Here is a 19,225-nt window from a genome sequence, read left to right on the forward strand (position 1 = left end):
AACAATATAATAATAATAATAATAATGACGTCATCGTCGTCGTCGTTTTAAATAATTACAAATAATTTTATATGTAAGTTTTTCATTTTTTTTTTTTTTGTGTTGGTAATATCGTTCATGTCTTTTTGCATTAATTTTTAAAAAACTACTCACGTTAAATAAATAATAATAATAATAATAATAATAGTAATAATAATAATAATAATAATAATAATAATAATCAATAATATTAATAATAATAATAATCAATAATATTAATGTTGTCTGTGGTAAGAAAAAAACGAAATTGAAAATCCGTTGATAATCGGGGAGGTGGGGGGGGGGCAAAATAAATTGGAAAAGATAAAAAATCACATTATTATTATTATTATTATTATTATTATTATTATTATTATTATTGTTTATTGGAAAAAAAATTGTTTGAGGTTTTGTCATCAATGATTAATTATAAACAATTAATTAATCTTGTGTAAACTCGCCGTCAGTCCATCTGTCCATCCATTTCATGGAGGTCTTCTTTTCCATCGATGGCTTGGTTGTCTTATTTTTTTTGTTTCCGTTTGTTTTCGTTTGTTCTAAATATTTCGATTTATTTATTTATTTATTAGGGAACCCTTTCAAATTAATAACCGCCATCATTCATTTTTGATTATTCAATTTCAACCGTCCGATAAAAATTCTTTTGTTTTTTAATCACATGACTTGATCCGGTTTTGTTTTGTTTATGCTGTAGCAGCAGACGATGTTTGTTATTTTTATTAGCGCGTATTAGGGAATTTATTATTAAAAAAAAAAAAAAAACAATTGTTAATATTATTATTATTTTTATTAAAACAAAAAGATTATTAATTATTATTATTATTATATATGATTGAATCGTGGGCGTTTTCTAACAATTTTCCTTTTTCCAATCGATACGTTTTAATAAAAGAAAGAAAAAAAAATTTTTTTACGTTTTTTTCATTGTTTGGAAATTTTTAACGTTATGATGATAATGATGATAACGGTAAATTAAATGATGATGATGATGATGATGATGTTTAATCAGAAAATCGAAATAAATCAATGGCAAATACAATTGATTTAATTTTTTTTGTTATAAACGCCCTCGTTTAATACTAAATGATTGCGATTTCGGTTGAATGAATTTTTTTAAAATGTCGAAAGAATTTAAAATTATTCGTGAGAAGAGCATCTTCCCTTTCGTCGTATAATTTAATGGGGGGGGGTGTGTGTGTGTGTGTGGGAGGCATTGAATATGTTTACATTGTGATTGAGGGGCGGCACAATCAAAAGCCATCCATTTTTTTAGGAAAGGGAAAGTTGTTAGGGGAGGAAAAGGGTGTAAAGAATGAAAAAAAAAAATATTGGAAAAGATTCCTTTTTTTTTTTTGGTTCGTTTGGGATGATCTCGTTTGATCTCTGATTAAAAGGTCTTGACCGGTTGAAATTGAGACGATTCCCGAGCCTCCTATTAATCTCGCCATTAAATTTTTTTTTTTTTTTTTCAACGCTTTTATGTGTAATTAACCAAAACGTTTAACGTTTTATTTTGTACCGACATTATTTTTTCTTGGGTTGAACTTGTTGGGGAGTTTTTTTTTTTTATTTTAGGTTGGGTTTAAAATTAGGTAATTTTGTTTCGTCTTGTATCGCATTCATGTGAATTATCGATATGTTTACGGTTCTAATAAAATTTTTTTTTTTTTTTTCAACCGTCGTTAAAAAAACTTTTATTAACTTTTATTCTCAGGAAATTTTTTTTTTTTTTTTGTTTGTATTTACGCATTCAAAAGAAAAGAGAAAAAGAAAAGTGTAAAAGGATAAAACTTTTTTGATAGAAAGAGAGGAAAAGTTTTGAAGGACACAAATCACAAAAAAAAAAGTTTTCCACCGAAATAAAATTTTTTTAAAAATACATGACAGGTTCAAAGTGGGTGGGGGAGGGGGGGATGAAATAAGAATAATGTAGAATACAGCCATCAAGTTAAGTGCTCTAAGTCTGTCAAAACTTGTCTGTTTCTTTAGCTTCCCTCATTTTTTATTTTTTTATTTTTTTCTAAATAGTAAAAAGCCGCTTACCTATTTATTTTATATATTTAACTTATGACGTAAATACAGGTACCCAAGAAAAAAAAAACCCTTCCGAGTTTTGATTTCCTCATCATTCAATGTTTGTGGGTGGCCTACGTTCGTCTACACGCAAAATGTTTTGGTACTAGAAAGAACCAGGAACCCTTAAATACCGCTAAAGTAAATATAAAAAAAAAAAAAAAAAAGTAAAAAAATTTTTGTTTATTCACATCTGCATTCAAAAGGATTCATGAGGCCATTTTTATAAACTAACGATTTTTAAATAATTGTTTTGTTTTAATTTATTAAAAAACAACAACAACAACAACCGTATATGACCACTTGAAACATACCGAAAACAATTGTTTAAAAAACAAACAATTTATTTGTACATCTTAAAAATTAAACCGTTATTTTAATTAATTAATTAATTAATTAATAATAATTGAATTTGACGTAATTACAGACCAAACGTGTGTAGATCACGACACGATTCCAGGGCTCATTGTTGTCCAGGATGGACGATTAAAATATCAACAGGACTCTGTACCGTTCGTAAGTGTTTGTTTGTTTAATGAGATAAGGAAAATTAAAATTAACCGTTTTTATATTGTTTTTATTATTATTATTATTTTACCATCGTTACCAGCCATCTGTTCTCGATCATGCGGTACCGGTCGATGCATAAAGCCAAACATGTGCCTTTGCGAGGGTGGAACGTTAGGATTCACTTGCAAGAGTCCAAATTTAGGTGAATGAAGAAAAAAATGAAATTTCGGCAAATGAGATCGAATGGACCAACAAACGATTTTTTTTTTTTTCTCGTAGATTTTAGAAACGGAAATGGATTGAATGCCGGAAACGAAACGAAACAGGGTAACTTTACAAGTCAAAATGGAAATGAATTGGTAGTAAGATCTCATAAGAGAAATGAACAAAATGAAACTCAACAATGTAGAACATTTTGTTTGAACGGAGGAACGTGTCAGGGGTCCAAATGTATTTGTCCACCTGGATTTTCTGGAAAACATTGCAGCGAACGTATGATTTTTTTTTTTTTTTTTGAAGTACTGAATTAAAGTTAAAAAATGTTAAAACTTTTATTTTTCTTCTATTCAGCAATTTGTAGAGAGCCGTGTTTGAATGGGGGACGATGTATTGGACATGACAGATGTGCTTGTCCATACGGTTACACTGGTAGACGGTGTGAAGCAGGTAATTAAAAATGTTTAAATTATTTCAACGTACCTGAGAAACCAGTAAAAAATGATAATTTTTTTTGTATCACGAAAGATTATAGGACGGGACCTTGTTATACCATTGTTAAAAACGACATGTGCCTTGGACAGTTGGAAGGTATCGTGTGTACAAAAAATTTATGCTGTGCCACAGTCGGAAAAGCATGGGGACATCCTTGCGAACAATGTCCCACAACATTGGATTGCGATCAGGGATATCTTAAAAATATTCACAGTCAGGAGTGCTTAGGTAAAAAAAATTTATCTGCATTGATAAGAAATCATTAAAAAATTAAATTATTGATTCAATGAGTTTCTGTTAATTTCAGATGTTGATGAATGCGAAGCCATACCTGGATTATGTTCCGGAGGCAGATGTCTTAATACCATAGGTTCTTTTACTTGCGAGTGTCCCGAAGGCCAAGCCAGGGGGCTAACAACAAATCGATGCGAAGACAGAGACGAATGTCTTATTCCTAACGTTTGTTTAGATGGTCGTTGTGTAAATACAAATGGCAGCTATTATTGCGTTTGTAATCCAGGATTTATTCCAAGTCAAGACCGTAAAACTTGTCTAGGTAAAAAAAATAGAAGAAATTTTCTAAATTTTCATAATGGCACGGTTGGTGTAATTTTTTTTTTTTTGATTTTAGATGCAAGGCAAGGAAATTGTTTTACAACTTTGGGTTACAATGGCGAATGCCAAAATCCGTTAAATATTAAATTATCGAAAAAAGATTGTTGCTGTGGCGTAAACATGGGTAGAGGATGGGGTGAAGAGTGTGACATTTGTCCAATGGCAGGAGAAGGTAGAAAAATTAAAAAAAAAAAAAAAAAAAAAAAAAAAAACAAGATTTAAAACCTTATTAATTGTTTTTTTTTTGTTCATAGAGGAATTCAAACGTTTATGTCTTGAGGTTCCCGTTGTTATTTCATCAAATGGCAGTAGTTCAGGTTCATTTGATCCATACCTAATTAACGAATGTGCTCTTCGTCCTACTATATGTGGAGGGGGTAAATGCATAGATACCGTTCACGGTTATGATTGTGAATGCTTTCCAGGTTACTTATTAAGCAGCTCTCATATATGCGAAGGTACGTAAAAAATATTACAATTATAATTTAATACTTTGTGTAACAGGACAATAAATTTTAGATATTGACGAATGCCGGGACCGAGGTTATTGTCAAGGAGGAAGATGTTTGAATACTCCAGGTTCTTTTCAGTGTAATTGCCCTGTAGGATATGACGTTTCTTCAGATGGAAAATTTTGTATTGGTAATGATTGTTACAATACCTGGGGACTGATTTTGAAATGACAAAAAATTAAAATTCAAAAAAATTTTTTTTTAAAGATCACGATGAGTGTCAGCAGAACGGAATGTGCGCTAATGGCGTATGCGTCAACATGAACGGAACGTTTACGTGTAAATGTCACAAAGGCTTCGTTTTATCACCCACGGGACATTCATGCGTCGGTAGGTGTTTCATTATTTTTCAGTATCTTTACAATAAATTTTAATTTCATTTTGAATAAAATTGTAGGAAAAATAACATTTCAGATATTGATGAATGTTACGAAAATCCGCGAATATGTCTTAATGGCCGATGTCAAAACGTACCAGGATCTCATAGGTGCATCTGCCTTCCTGGTTTCACCCTATCTGAAGACGGAACATTTTGTATAGATAAGGATGAATGCGCAGAAACGGGAATGTGCTCAAATGGAAAATGTATTAATGTCGATGGTAGTTTTACGTGTGTTTGTGACTCGGGTTTTCGTTTAACACCCGATGGTAAAAAATGCGTAGGTAATAAAACAATAATAAACTGTTACGAATTGAAATTTTGAAGCGATGCGCATGGTAAAAAAAAAATTAATTGTTATAGATATCGACGAATGTGTATCCAATCCGTGCCAGCACGGGACTTGCGTCAATACGCAGGGAAATTTTCAATGCACTTGTTCCCAAGGATTTAATTTAGGCCCAGATGGACGGTCCTGTATTGATAATAGTAAAGATTTATGCTATTCACAATTTAAAGACGGCCAATGTTACAATCCCATGTCTAATCCTGTGACGAAATCGAGTTGTTGTTGCTCAGGAAGTCATTATCAAAACTTCGGATGGGGTACTCCTTGCCGACAATGTCCCATTTTTGGAAGTCACGATTATCTACAGCTTTGTCCTCATGGACCTGGAATGTCTTACAGTGGAGTTGGTAGTGTTTCAAAAAAATTTTTTTTACACAATTTCCCATTGAAATCTTTACTTATAAAAATCATTCATTTTATTTTTAAGATATAAATGAATGCGCGCAAAATCCAAACATATGTGAAAATGGTGCTTGCGAAAATATATTTGGCGGCTACAGGTGTATTTGTAATCCAGGTTATCAGATTGATATAACTGGAAAAATTTGTCAAGAAATAAACGAATGCGAAATCGAAGAAAAAGTTTGTGCTGGTGGACAGTGCAAAAACACTCCAGGAAGTTTTCAAGTAAAAAAAAAAAAATCTTTTTAAATTTGAAATTAGGCAACAAATCGTAAATAATTAATTAATATTTTAGTGCATTTGTCCGGTTGGTCTAGAATTAAATCCCCATAGTCAAGTTTGTGAAGATATAGATGAATGTTTTAATCTCGGTAAGGAAGCATGCCTTAATGGTAAATGCATAAATACTATCGGGTCATATGAATGCCACTGCCCACTTGGATCTATTTTGGATAACACTGGAAGAATTTGCATCGGTGAGTTATTTTTTAATAATAACACTAATTTTTAAATAAACGCTTATTTTTGTATTTTTTTTTTTTTTTTTACTCTATGAAATTTATTTTAGATAATCAAAAAGGTTCCTGTTGGACGAGAATGATAGGAGGTCAGTGTGAAAATAACCTTCCGAGACCTACTTTAAAAAAGGAATGCTGTTGCTCCGTAGGCGTGGCATGGGGCAGCCCTTGCGAAAGATGTAATCTAAATGAATGCGATTGTTTAAAAGGCTATGCTAAAGTTGATGGAAAAACTTGTACGGATATTAATGAGTGCGATATAAATCCTGGTATTTGCAAGGGGGGAGGAACGTGCGTAAACACTGAGGGAAGCTTCACGTGTGTTTGCCCCCAGGGTCTTACTTTAGATTCCACAGGTAGTTAAATTTATTCTCGGAGAAAAATAATTACGACATTCTATGATACGATAAAAATTTTAGGTACATTATGCACGGATACCAGGGTAGAAGAATGTTATACTGATTTTAAAAACGGAATAGGTTTAAATCCTATTGAAGGACGATACTCAAAAGCCATTTGTTGCTGCACATCTGTTGGGAAAGCTTGGGGTTCGGCTCAAATCGAACAATGTCCCAGACCGGGTACGGTAGCTCATCGAGAATTGTGTCCTCGAGGTTCTGGATATATCGACAGAAAAGATGTAAACGAATGTACTCAATTCCCTAAACTGTGTGAAAATGGTAGATGCAAAAACACTATTGGAGGATATTCTTGCAGGTGTAATCAAGGATATGCTTTAGATGAAAACGGAATTAAGTGCATAGGTAAATTCTAATAAAAAAAAAATATTTTTTAAAACTTTTTAAAAAATTTTAAAAACAATTTAGAGACAATGTTTAATTTCAGATATCGATGAATGTGAAATATTGCATGGAATTTGCGGAGAAGGAACGTGTAAAAATATTCCAGGTTCTTTTAATTGTGAATGTAATCCCGGATTTGAAAACACAATGATGATGCAAACTTGTGTCGGTGAGTTTTTTTTTTTTTTTTTTATTGAACTCGGTTTTGATGATTATCAAATGTTAAAATCCGTGTGGCAGATATAAACGAATGTGAAAAAACTTTTGGACTTTGTCGGGGTGGAAAATGTATAAACACTGAAGGCTCGTATAAATGCGAATGCCCTCCTGGCCATGAGTTGTCTCCAGATCAACAATTTTGCAAAGATATAGACGAATGTTCTAGATCCAGTGGCATTTGCAGCAATGGCGTATGCGAAAATATGATGGGAACGTATCAGTGCGTTTGTAATGATGGTTACGAACAAACGGATTTAAAATCACATTGCGAAGGTTTGTTGCGAATCATTTTATTTATTGTTTTATTATTATTATTACCATAAGAAGGATGTCCTTAATATTTAAAAAAAAAAAATCAAAAAATGTAAATTAAATTTATAGACATTGATGAATGCTCTATTAGAAATGGGGGTTGTGAAGACATTTGCCAAAACACTCCTGGAAGTTTTTCCTGCTCTTGTAGGTATGTGTTACTTTAATATCATTTGAAACAAATACGTGGCATTGCTTTTAAATAATAATTTGTTTCGTTTATATTTCGTTTTAGCCCAGGATATACTTTATTATTGGATGGTAGATCGTGCGTTGACGTAGACGAATGTAAAACAAATCGTAGAATATGCAACGGGGGAAACTGTACGAATACGCAAGGAAGTTATACGTGTCATTGTAAAGATGGACTATTACCTGGTCCAGGATTAACTTCTTGCATAGGTGAAAATCATAATTTTTTTTTTTTTTTTTCTAATCAAATTTGAAAGCGTTAATGTAATTTAAAGTGAAAGGTAAACATGGATTCTATTTATAGATGTAAACGAATGTGAAATCGATCCTAATCTCTGCGGAAACGGTAAATGCGAAAACATACTGGGCTCGTATGTTTGTAGATGCGAGGACGGTTATACCATAACGCCGGGAAGAACCGGATGTCACGATTTAGACGAGTGCGAAATAGGTAGTCATAATTGCGATCCGAACGCTCACTGTATTAATAATCCCGGAAGTTATGAATGTGCTTGTCTGGATGGATTTACGGGAAGCGGAGAAATTTGTCGGGATATAAACGAATGCTTGACAAATAACGGAGGTTGCGATGAAAATGCTCAATGTATTAACACCGTTGGATCTTTTAAGGTAATTTTTATTCCTTCTTTTTTTATAGAAATGTAACAAATCATACAAAGCAAAAAATTTTTTTTATTCTAGTGCGAATGTGACAGCGGTTTTAAGGGAGACGGTTATTCCTGTCAAGACATTGATGAATGTACTAATGACATAACTCTGTGTGAAAATGGTCATTGTTTAAATTATCCGGGTTCTTTCCGCTGTGAATGTGAAATGGGTTTTATGCATCCTGATGATAAAAACGATCAATCTTGCAGAGGTATTAATCAATACAAATCAATCATTAATTATAATAATATATAAATAATAATAATAATAATTTTCTTTAAATCGTTTAGATATAAATGAATGTGAAATGTTTAATAACTTATGCCTCAATGGAAAATGTGAAAATATATTTGGAATGTTTCGATGCGAATGTAATGAAGGGTATCAAATAGACAACACCGGTGGAAATTGTACCGACATAGATGAATGCGAGAGCCCGCAAGCTTGTTTATATGGTACTTGTATCAATACTCAGGGAAGTTTTCACTGTCAGTGCCCTCCGAATTACGAATTGGTACCTTCCGGAAACGGGTGTGTCGGTATGTTTTGTAAATTTTCATAATACTTTCAAAGCAAAAAAAAAAAATTAGAATTAAATTAAATAAATTACAGATACGAGAACGTCGAGATGTTACTTGCAAGTCGAAGAAAGAAACGGACGATTTCGTTGTCTGAAAGAAATGGGAGAACCAATTAACAAAGCGTCTTGCTGTTGTTCAATAGGAAAAGGATGGGGACCCAGATGTGAACTTTGTCCTTCTCCTAATAGCGAAGAGTACAGGCAATTGTGTCCGGGAGGTACGGGATATCGCCCTAATCCAGAAACGGTAAGTTTATTAACTTTTACGTATTTTGAAAAAAAAAAAAAATGGAATTATAATTAATTTTGTTTCTTCATCATCGGTGGAGTAAAAAAAAAATCTGTAGAAAACACATTTTTTCAGGTAGTACTCGAAGACATAAACGAATGTTTAGAACATGCGAATTTATGTACAAACGGTCATTGTGTAAATACTTTCGGAAGTTTTATGTGTAGTTGTAATGATGGATTCAGGCTTGATAGCGTGAAAGCCATTTGCGTTGATGTAAACGAATGTCAAGAAATGCCAGACATTTGCGGAGTAGGATTCTGTATAAATGACGATGGGAGTTATCATTGCGTTTGTCCGGAAGGTTTTATGCTCTTGCCGAACGGCAGTAAGTTTATTTATAATTGATTTATAAGTACAACTGTATTCATAAACTTCTTTTCGTAATTCATAAAAATTATTCATCGCAGAAGAATGCTTGGACACTAGAAAAGAAATATGCTACATGCATTATAATGAAGAAGGTTGTACTCACCCAATGTCACACGAACAAACTCGAATGGTTTGTTGTTGCTCTATGGGAGAAGCTTGGGGTAGTCCTTGTAAGCCTTGTCCAGCGGCTGGAACTAGTAAGTACAGCTTAAGTTGATAAAAAAATAAAATTTTTGTAAAAATTTATAAAAATTAATTTTTTAACAGGAGAGTATTTATTACTTTGTGGAACAAGACCGGGACAAATCATCAATCCTATGACGAATCAAACAGAAGAAATAGACGAATGTTTACTTATGCCGACAATGTGTAATCACGGGACTTGTATAAATACGCCGGGAAGTTTTGAATGTCTTTGCGATAGGGGTTACGTTTACGATGAAAACAGTCATCAGTGCATAGACGATAATGAGTGTTTAAGAGTACCCAATCCTTGTCTTGATAACGCACAATGCGTAAATTTTCCTGGAAATTTTGAATGTCAATGTCCGGAAGGATACAAACAAGATCCTAGCATGCGCGGTTGCGTAGGTACGTTAAAAAACAAAAATTTCTTCTCACGATTTAAAAATCATTTATTAAAAATAAATTTTTTTTTCAGACATTGATGAATGTTCAGAAAAAAGTTTTATTTGTCAAAATGGCGAATGTAATAATTTCCAAGGTAGTTTTCAATGTGTTTGCTTACAAGGATATCAATTAACTCCGTTCAGAGATAATTGTGTCGATATTGACGAATGTCAACGTCATCCTAATACTTGTAATAATGGCACATGCATGAACTCGGTAGGATCGTATAGCTGCCATTGCTATCTGGGATTCAAACTCAGTCCGAACAATGATTGCATAGGTAATTTTAATTTTATATTTCTTTTTTTTTTTTTTTTGAATTCGAAACAAAACTTTATATATATATATCATTCAGACATAGACGAATGTAGAACGATGCCTTTCCTGTGTCGTAATGGAAGATGTCGTAACACAATAGGATCATTCACGTGTGATTGCGTAGATGGTTACACAATGACGTCAGATGAAATGAATTGTCGTGACGTCGATGAATGCACCGAGGTAAAAAAACACAAATTTGATTTTTTTTTTCCCCCCAATGGAGGATACCCTATAATTTTTTTTCTGTTTTTCAGCATCCAAATCCGTGTCAACATCCAGGAAAGTGTCAGAACCTAATGGGATCATACACATGCCTTTGTCCCACAGGATATAAATCAATTAACAATAACACGGCATGTGTAGACATTGACGAATGCGTTGAAAACGAAGGAACTTGCGAGGATGGAACTTGCATTAACACGGATGGAAGTTTTAGATGCGATTGTCCGGATGGTTTTATCGTTAGTTCTAATGGAATGAAATGCATTGACATACGAAAGGATTTTTGCTACGATCAATTTTACAGGGGTGAGTAAATTTTATTTTATTTTTTATTTTTTTTTGTTAGCATTAATAATTACAATGGCTTCAAAGCTTGTACCACCCTTATTATATCACTTGAAAAAGTCATTTCTCATATCAAATGTGCCACATTCAATGCTTTTGTTTTTTTTTTTTTTTTTTTTTTTTTGTTTATTGACCAGAGCTGTTTACTACTTATTTAACTGTTGTATTGTCGTGCTTTACAGCCTCAACGGATGATATTATACCTGAAGGTAATGTTTGTCCGATTATTTTATATGCCTGTTTTTCATTGGTAAATTTATCCTTAATAAATCTTTGTTATTTAAAAAAAAACAAATTAACTCATATTTTAAAATTGTTTGGAATAAATCGAATAAATTGCTTTTGCAAAATTATTCAGCTATCAAAAATTTTTGCCATTTGCATATTAATTTTTTATCATTTTAATTGCTTTTGCGAAAGGTGAAAGATTATGGCGGCATGATATCATTTTAATATTACTAAATTGCATTGAAAAATTAAATTATAAAATTATTATTATTATGATTTTATTAATTGTGACGATTGTTTTTTTTTTTTTTTTTTAAAGGAATTTGCGATACGCCTAGAATGGAATTCATAAGCGTTAAGGAATGTTGTTGTTCGATGGGAAAAGCCTGGGGAAAGAATTGCGAACAGTGTCCTCCGGAAGGTTCAGGTACATAATGAATCAAATGGTATCAAAACCTTGTTTTCGACATGTTATCGAACGCTTAATAATTTTTTTTTAGATGCTTTTAATAAACTTTGCCCACAAGGACCTGGACGTGGAGATACGGGCGGAGACATAAACGAATGCGAATTCATGCCGGACGTGTGCGAAAACGGAGATTGCATTAATACCGACGGGTCTTTTAGGTGCGAATGTCAACCTGGATTCGTTTTGGATTCAACCGGAAAACGTTGCATTGGTAATCTGTAAATAAATTTAACAAGATTAAAACGAATGAAACGAAATTTAAAAAAAAAAATCATCATAAAAAAAAATGACGTTTGGTTTTTTCTAGACGATAACGAGTGCATGTCGAATGTTAACATTTGCGGAAATGGTACCTGCACTAACATAAAAGGAAGTTTTGAATGCGCTTGCAATTCCGGTTATTCACCCGGTCCTCTTCAATCCTGTGAAGATATTAACGAATGCAAAGAAATGGGATTGGGAAATCAGTGTGCGTTCAGGTGTCATAACGTGCCTGGTTCGTTCAGGTGTATATGTCCTTATGGATATTCTCTGGCACCTGATGGAATGCATTGTCAAGGTTAAAAACGGATAATTATTTTAATATGTGCATTTAAATCGCGCAAAAAGTAATTTGAAAAAAATATTTTAATAGATGTGGATGAATGTGCCACGCCAGCCAACAATTGCCGATACGCATGTAAAAATTTAATAGGATCATTCATGTGTGTTTGTCCGAAAGGCTATCAACAGGTCGGTGTGCAAGACGAATGCAAAGACATCGATGAATGCAGTTCTAATTCCCGTCTTTGTTCAAATGGGATTTGCATTAATTTCGAAGGAGGTTATCGTTGTGAATGTTTATCAGGTTTTGTCCCAAATCATGATAAAACGGAATGCATCGGTGAGTTTGTAAAAATGGTCACATTATTCATAACCTAAACGTCTGTTCTAAAAAAAAAAAAATTATTTTTAAGATAAAAGGGAAGGACATTGTTTTCATCAATTGGTATCCGGTCGATGTCCTTCGCCCACCGACGATTTTAATCCGGTGACAAAAGCAGATTGCTGTTGCAGTATGGGAACAGCGTGGGGACCTCAATGTGAAATATGTCCGAAAAAAGGGACTCCAGAATACGATGAATTATGTTTGGAATCTGGATTTTCGATCGACGGTCAAGGTGAATAATTTATTTACAATTAATGAGAATTTGATTTTTTTTTAAACTCAAACACGAATGAAATTTTACTTTCAGACATTAACGAATGTTTGGCGATACCAAACTTATGTAAAAACGGTAGATGCACTAACACACTCGGATCTTATAAATGCATTTGTAATAAAGGATATCAAACGGATGTGACTGGAACTCGATGCAAAGGTAAATCTATTCGAGGAGGTGTGTAAAAATTTAATAAAATTAAGTAAAATAATAATAATAATAATTAAAATGGTTAAATTTAGACGTAAACGAATGTGATCAACCGTCTTCACCTTGTCAATTTACCTGCACGAACACAGACGGATCATACGTTTGCTCTTGTCCTTTCGGATACATTCTTAATCCCGACGGGACGACTTGTAGAGATATCGACGAGTGCAATACGGGACAACACGTGTGCACTCACGAATGCATCAATACACCCGGTTCCTACTATTGCGGTTGTCCCAAGGGATTTAATCATTCTGATGACAAATGCTTAGGTGAGTCCGATCGTGTTCAAACAACAAAGTACCCACCTGCTGTAAATACAAAATATTAATAATTTTTGTTTTTTCTAGATATAAACGAATGTGAAACTCCAGGGACTTGTCCTCCTCCAGGACGTTGCATGAACACGATCGGAAGTTTTAATTGCATATGTCCAAGAGGTTTCAAATTGGATTCGACGAAAACGCGATGCGTCGATCAGGATGAATGTTTGGACGATTCCAAATGCAGCACACGTTGCAAAGTATTTTTTATTAAAGTTAAAGTCAAATCGAGACGTGGCACGAGTTTGTAAAAAAAAAAAAAATTCAAATCAAAACCTTTTTCAGAATTCGATCGGTGGATATAAATGCGGATGTCCCGAAGGTTACGTTCCTCATCACTATTACAATCAATGTTTAGATGAAAATGAATGTTTATCAAGTCCGTGCGGAGAAGCTGCTTGTATCAACACGTTAGGTTCTTATAAATGCGGATGCCCTCAAGGTTTTCAATTTGATGGTAACAGTCACTTATGCATTCAAGTAAGGAGTCAAAAAAAAAATTTTCCTTTAAAAGATTTTCCTCAAAGAGTTGAAAATCATTTTTTCTTTCCTTCCATTTTAACTCCGCAGATTTCTTTATCCTGTTTGGGGAGTCCATGTTTGTTCGGTTGCGTTCAAGATGGTGCCAACGGTCCTCTTTGCAGTTGTCCAAACGGTTACAGAACCGTCGGACAAGGACACTGTTTATCGACAATCAATCAAATCTCTGGCGCATATCCACAAAATGGTTTTAACGTTTACGATTCCGGTCAACAACCTCCCCTATACGTTCCAGAAGATTATTCTTCGACGAATGCGAAGGGTAAAAAATATCTGTCGACCGAGGGATGTTTTTCCTGCAGGGTGAGTTTATTAGTTTTAAACTTACCATTTTTCGTTCGAGTTGTTAAAAATTAAAAATTAAAATTATTTATTTATTGTGTTTTGAAAGGTCGGAGCGAGCAGACATCGAAGATCCATGAGAATGGTTAACGGTAAAAAAATATACGGACCTCTAGTGACGTTGAATTCTACGGTTTGGCTACAGAAATCAAACAGAAAATCAAAAGGGAAAAAATTAAAGAAAACGAAAAGGCATCAACAACAGCATTTGTTGGAAAATGAATTTTTAGCTTTAAGAGTTTCACTATCGCAAACAAAACATAAAATGAGAATAATTAAAATTCAACCTGCCGTTAAGGTACGGGCAAAATTTATTATTATTATTATTATTATTATTTCATTTTCACGCGCAATTCAATCATCTGTTAATTTTTTTTTTTTTTTTTCTAGAAAAATGTCGAATACGTAATAAAAAAAGGAAACGAACACAATCAATTGGAATTGATAAAGAAACGAGGGATTTGGGGTTTGCATTTTAAAAAAAGGCTCAAATCCCCGGAGATATTCAATCTCGAGATAGAAGGACAAAGTTCGGATATTGAAAATGATGAAGAAGTTTGGGAAAAACCGTTAATATTACGCATTTATCTACAAGTCACATAATAATGCTTTAAATTTTTCCTCGTTTTTATTATTATTATTATTATTATTATCATTATTATTATTAGTATCATTATTATTATTATTATTATTATTATTATTATTATTATTATTATTATTATTATTATTATTATTATTATTATTATTATTATTATTATTTAGTTACAAATAATTATCTTTAAAAAAAAAAAAAAAAAAATTCGTCATGTAATTTTTTCGCGAAACTTTTTAAAATGTAAATAATAAATAAAAGTTTTTAATTACTCTATGATTTTTTCCGCGATAGAGGGAGGGAGAGAGAGAAAAAGCGCGGGAAAATAAAATCGCGCCTTTTATTACAGTTACACTGCCATTGTGTCATGACGCGTTGACAAGTACACACATGCACACATATTTTTATAGTTTTATATAAGTTTTTTTTTAGTTTTTCTTTTTTTTCTTTTTGTGTCGAAAATAAAATGTTTGAAAGTGAAATTAATGAAATATGATAAATTATACAATAATTTTAGAAAATATATATATATATATATATATATAAAAATAAAATAAAAAAAGTGTTGGTGTAAATTAGAATATTGAAACTCTTTGGAATTTAACCGCCATTATGTACAGTTAGAAAATATAAAAAAGAAATTAAGGTAAAAAGTTTTTTAGTTTTTTTTTTCACTTCTTCTTCTTTATTAAAGTAGATTGATGTGTAACGAACGTAAAACGCACTCACACGCACACACACAAAAATGCGTACGTATATATATATGGATTTTTTAAATGTAGTTTTATAATTTTGACCGTTAAATTTCAAAAATGTCGAATCAATCGCTCCAATATATACATATATAGGTCAATTTTTTTTCTTTTTTTAAACGAGTATCGATTTTTATATTCAAAAAAAAAGCAAAAAAGTTAAAATTAAATAAAAAAAAGTGAAATTTTAGAACAAATAATACTAATAATAATAATAATAATAATAATAGTAATAGATTGTTAATTTTTATGTCACAGTATTATAAACGACACGAGAAAAAAAAAATTATATAATTTTAATTAATTAATTAATTTTTTTAATGAAATATATACATTTTTTCGTTTATGAATATAAAATAAATTTAAAAAAAAAAAAAAAGAAAAATTTTTTTTCGGTTTTTTTTCTCTCTCTCTCTCTCTCTCTCTCACATTCTTTGATTGAACGAATATGAAATTGAAATTAACGGTCATCGTTGTCGTCGTCGTCGTCGTCGTCGTCTTCGTCTTAGATCGTCGTCGAGATAAGAAAAAAAAAGAGATAACCGAAGAGTTCCGAAGAAGAGGTAAGAGTGATTACGTAATAGAAAAATTGTGACGTAAGCAATTACGAAAAGGGTGTCTTGTAGTTTCTCGTGAAATCTCGAGAATTGCGAGAGAGACGCGCGCGCGAGAGGACGAGTATGACACATTTTTATTACATTTGTTGTTATTAATTTTTTTTTTATTTAAAAAAAAGGTTTTATTTAAATAATTTAGTTTTCTTTTTGTTTTTTTTTGTTTTTATCACTCTCGGACAAAGTGAAATTTTTCAAGTAATAATTCTCAACTATGTGGAAAAAAAAACAAAATAAAATGTTTAAAAAATGAATGTGTGAGAAACAATGGGGGTGACAAAAGACGTTTGTTTGTTTTAAATATAATTTTTCAGTCGGTTTCAACTGGTGGCTAAATATTATTTGTTTTTTCTATTTTATATATATATATATATATTCTCTCTTTAATTATATATATATATTTAATTGTGTGTTTAATTTTATGATAATATAAAAAATATTTAATCGTGCCATATAATCACTGAATCGATGGTTAACTTGAGCCATTGTAAGTTTTTTTCTCACATTAAAATTAAATTTTTTTTTTTTTTTTTTTTTCGGTTTCTGAACGTGTAACGGTCGTACGCGTTAAAGAATTTACCTTGGGAAGGATAAGACGGGGGAGGGGAAGATGGGAGGGGGGAGAGAGTGAGAGGGAAAAAATCCATCGATAATTTTCCTTTTTTTTTTTTTTTTAACGGTTTTTAATATATATATATATATTATATATATAATTTATTTAATTTAATTTATTTTTTATTATATAAAAAAGAAAAAGGGAAAGAAATCTTAGTCGATTCGAATAAAAAATAAATAAAGTTAGTCGTGGAATTAGAAAGAGTGGAAAAAAAAAACAAAAAAAAAAAAAAAAAAAAACGTTCCGGAACGTAAATTGTTTATTTATTTGTTTATTTATCAGAGAGAGAGAGAGAGAGAGAGAGAGAGAGAGAGAGAGAGAGAAAATGGAGAATGAAAAAAAAAAAAAAATTAAAATGTATTAATATTTTTTTGTATTTTTTTTTCAGGCACGGTTGCGGTATTTGCAACTTTATTAGTTGCCGTTCAAGTTAACTGTAATACAGGATGTTATTTTGATTTCGATCATGGAAATGGTGCAAAGGATTACAATCTGGAATGTAACAATATAAAAAATTCATGGATAACAACAGGGGATGATCAAAAAGGTAACAACAATGGTGAAAGTAAAGGATTTGCACTCGAGGAAGATGTCGGCGGTTGTATAAAAACATCATCACCGGTAAGTGTTTTAATAAATTTTCTTTCTTTTTTTTTTTTTTTTTTTTTTTTTCGTTGTTTTGTTTCGTCGACAGCAACAACAACCGTTTGTTTTTTTTTTCTACTATTTGTTTTTCATTATTCCTCCTTTATCCTAACCTAACCTCATTAACCTTCACAATCTTTTCTTCTTTTTCTTTTCCAAAAAAAAAAAAAAAAAAAAAAAAAAAAAATTCCAGGTAGTTTTAAATTCATCAACCACCGTACGTGTAACATTTAAAAAAACAAACATGAATGAAAATGATGTTTTATTTACTGTGACATTGGTACCCCAACAAGAAGGAGGAGATTCATGTTCATCACCCGAAGAGTGCAAATGGATTGTTAAAAAAGATGATAAAATGATGGCCGACGAATGGAACACGGTTAATAAGAAATTCCCATTGAAGAATAATATACCATACTATGTACATAAATCATTTAATTATTATTATTATTAGTAGTATTGATTGATTGATTGTTTAACATTGAGGATTTTGATTGAAAAACGACGTTTTCCCCCCCTTTTTTTTTTTTTTTATTGCATTTCCACTTGAAGATTCAATTGGATGTTGGTAAAAGCAAAGGAAAATTCGAATTGAAATCGATCAACGTGCCGGATGTAGAAGGAAACAAATGCAAGAAAATTGATTCCCTCATTAACGATTCGATAATACCGGCTAAATTAGTTCAAGAAGTTGAAGGTGAAACATCACCGGCTTCAAGTACAGAAGGAGGTGGCGATTCCGGTAGTAAATCAACAACACCAGGCGCGGCTCCAGGACTTATGAAAATCAGTAAAAATTTACTGATCACAACGGCATCCATATTTTTATTGAATATTTTATACATTTAATTTAATTTTTTTTTTTTTTTTTTTTTTTTTTTTTTAAATTTTATTCTTTTTTAATTTAAGTTTTTTTTTTTTTTTTCCCATTTTTTTTTTCTTTCTTTTTTTTTTTTTTTTTTTTTTTTTTTTTCGGAGAAGGGGGGACGTCAATAAGGAAAAGGAAAATCAACAAAACAAAACAAAACAAAAAAATTACAAAAAATGAAAAATCAACAAAAAAAAAAAAAAAAAAATTTTTTTTTTTTTTTTTTTTAGGGAAAACAAATTATTAGACTTCGTTTAAATTTTTATACGGGAGAGAGAAAGAGAGAGAGAGAGATAGATAGAGAGATAGAAAGAAAGAAAGAAAGAGAGAAAAGCATAAAGAAAGAAAAAAAACTACAGGTCTTTTTTTTTTTTTTTTTTTTTTCTTCTACTTCTTCTTTTTCTTCTTCTTCTTCTTCTTCTCCTCTCCCTTCCCTTCCTCCTTCCGCACAGACGCACACACACACACATACACACACACTCACACACACACACACACACACACACACATCTCCCCAATTTTTTTGTGGAAAAAAAAAAAAAAACAAATAATGAAATTATTTATTGGATTTTATTGATTGATTTTTATTATGTGACCTGTTAATAAATTTTACTTTTTTTTTTTTTGTTTCGAAATCGATTTTTAATTTTTAAACACCCTCCCCCTCTCCCCCCCCCCAAAAAAAAAAAAAAACTACCTCACTTTAAAAAATTTCCATTGTATATCCTTTCCAAAAAAAAATGGAAAACAATAAGGAAAATT

The 19,225-nt window shown here is 31.7% G+C and overlaps 2 protein-coding genes across 2 annotated transcripts; both read left to right on the plus strand.

Moving 5' to 3' along the window:
• Window positions 1-2,769: 2,769 nt before the first annotated feature.
• On the plus strand, window positions 2,770-14,979 carry Phum_PHUM400360 (Fibrillin-2 precursor, putative; the record flags this gene model as incomplete). Its single annotated transcript, XM_002428733.1, has 41 exons — window positions 2,770-2,824; window positions 2,902-3,114; window positions 3,193-3,288; window positions 3,367-3,561; window positions 3,641-3,889; window positions 3,965-4,120; window positions 4,203-4,406; window positions 4,468-4,590; window positions 4,668-4,790; window positions 4,875-5,123; window positions 5,203-5,535; window positions 5,616-5,815; window positions 5,886-6,066; window positions 6,159-6,467; window positions 6,528-6,872; window positions 6,955-7,080; window positions 7,152-7,403; window positions 7,512-7,593; window positions 7,678-7,844; window positions 7,939-8,264; window positions 8,337-8,472; window positions 8,594-8,842; window positions 8,916-9,130; window positions 9,248-9,500; window positions 9,583-9,741; window positions 9,812-10,135; window positions 10,206-10,454; window positions 10,530-10,675; window positions 10,750-11,023; window positions 11,610-11,717; window positions 11,791-11,970; window positions 12,067-12,318; window positions 12,394-12,642; window positions 12,716-12,919; window positions 12,995-13,120; window positions 13,204-13,443; window positions 13,522-13,694; window positions 13,780-13,974; window positions 14,065-14,337; window positions 14,426-14,674; window positions 14,767-14,979. 41 exons carry the CDS (start codon window positions 2,770-2,772, stop codon window positions 14,977-14,979), a joined length of 8,451 nt encoding a protein of 2,816 aa, XP_002428778.1.
• A 1,823-nt stretch (window positions 14,980-16,802) lies between these two features.
• On the plus strand, window positions 16,803-18,721 carry Phum_PHUM400370 (uncharacterized protein; the record flags this gene model as incomplete). Its single annotated transcript, XM_002428734.1, has 5 exons — window positions 16,803-16,821; window positions 17,369-17,571; window positions 17,789-17,974; window positions 18,148-18,385; window positions 18,711-18,721. The coding sequence occupies 5 exons, from the start codon at window positions 16,803-16,805 to the stop codon at window positions 18,719-18,721; spliced, it is 657 nt and encodes a 218-aa protein (XP_002428779.1).
• Between the last annotated feature and the right edge of the window lie 504 nt (window positions 18,722-19,225).

This window comes from Pediculus humanus, genomic scaffold (genome assembly GCF_000006295.1).
Source record: "Pediculus humanus corporis 1103172107910 genomic scaffold, whole genome shotgun sequence".
Taxonomy (NCBI): domain Eukaryota; kingdom Metazoa; phylum Arthropoda; class Insecta; order Psocodea; family Pediculidae; genus Pediculus; species Pediculus humanus.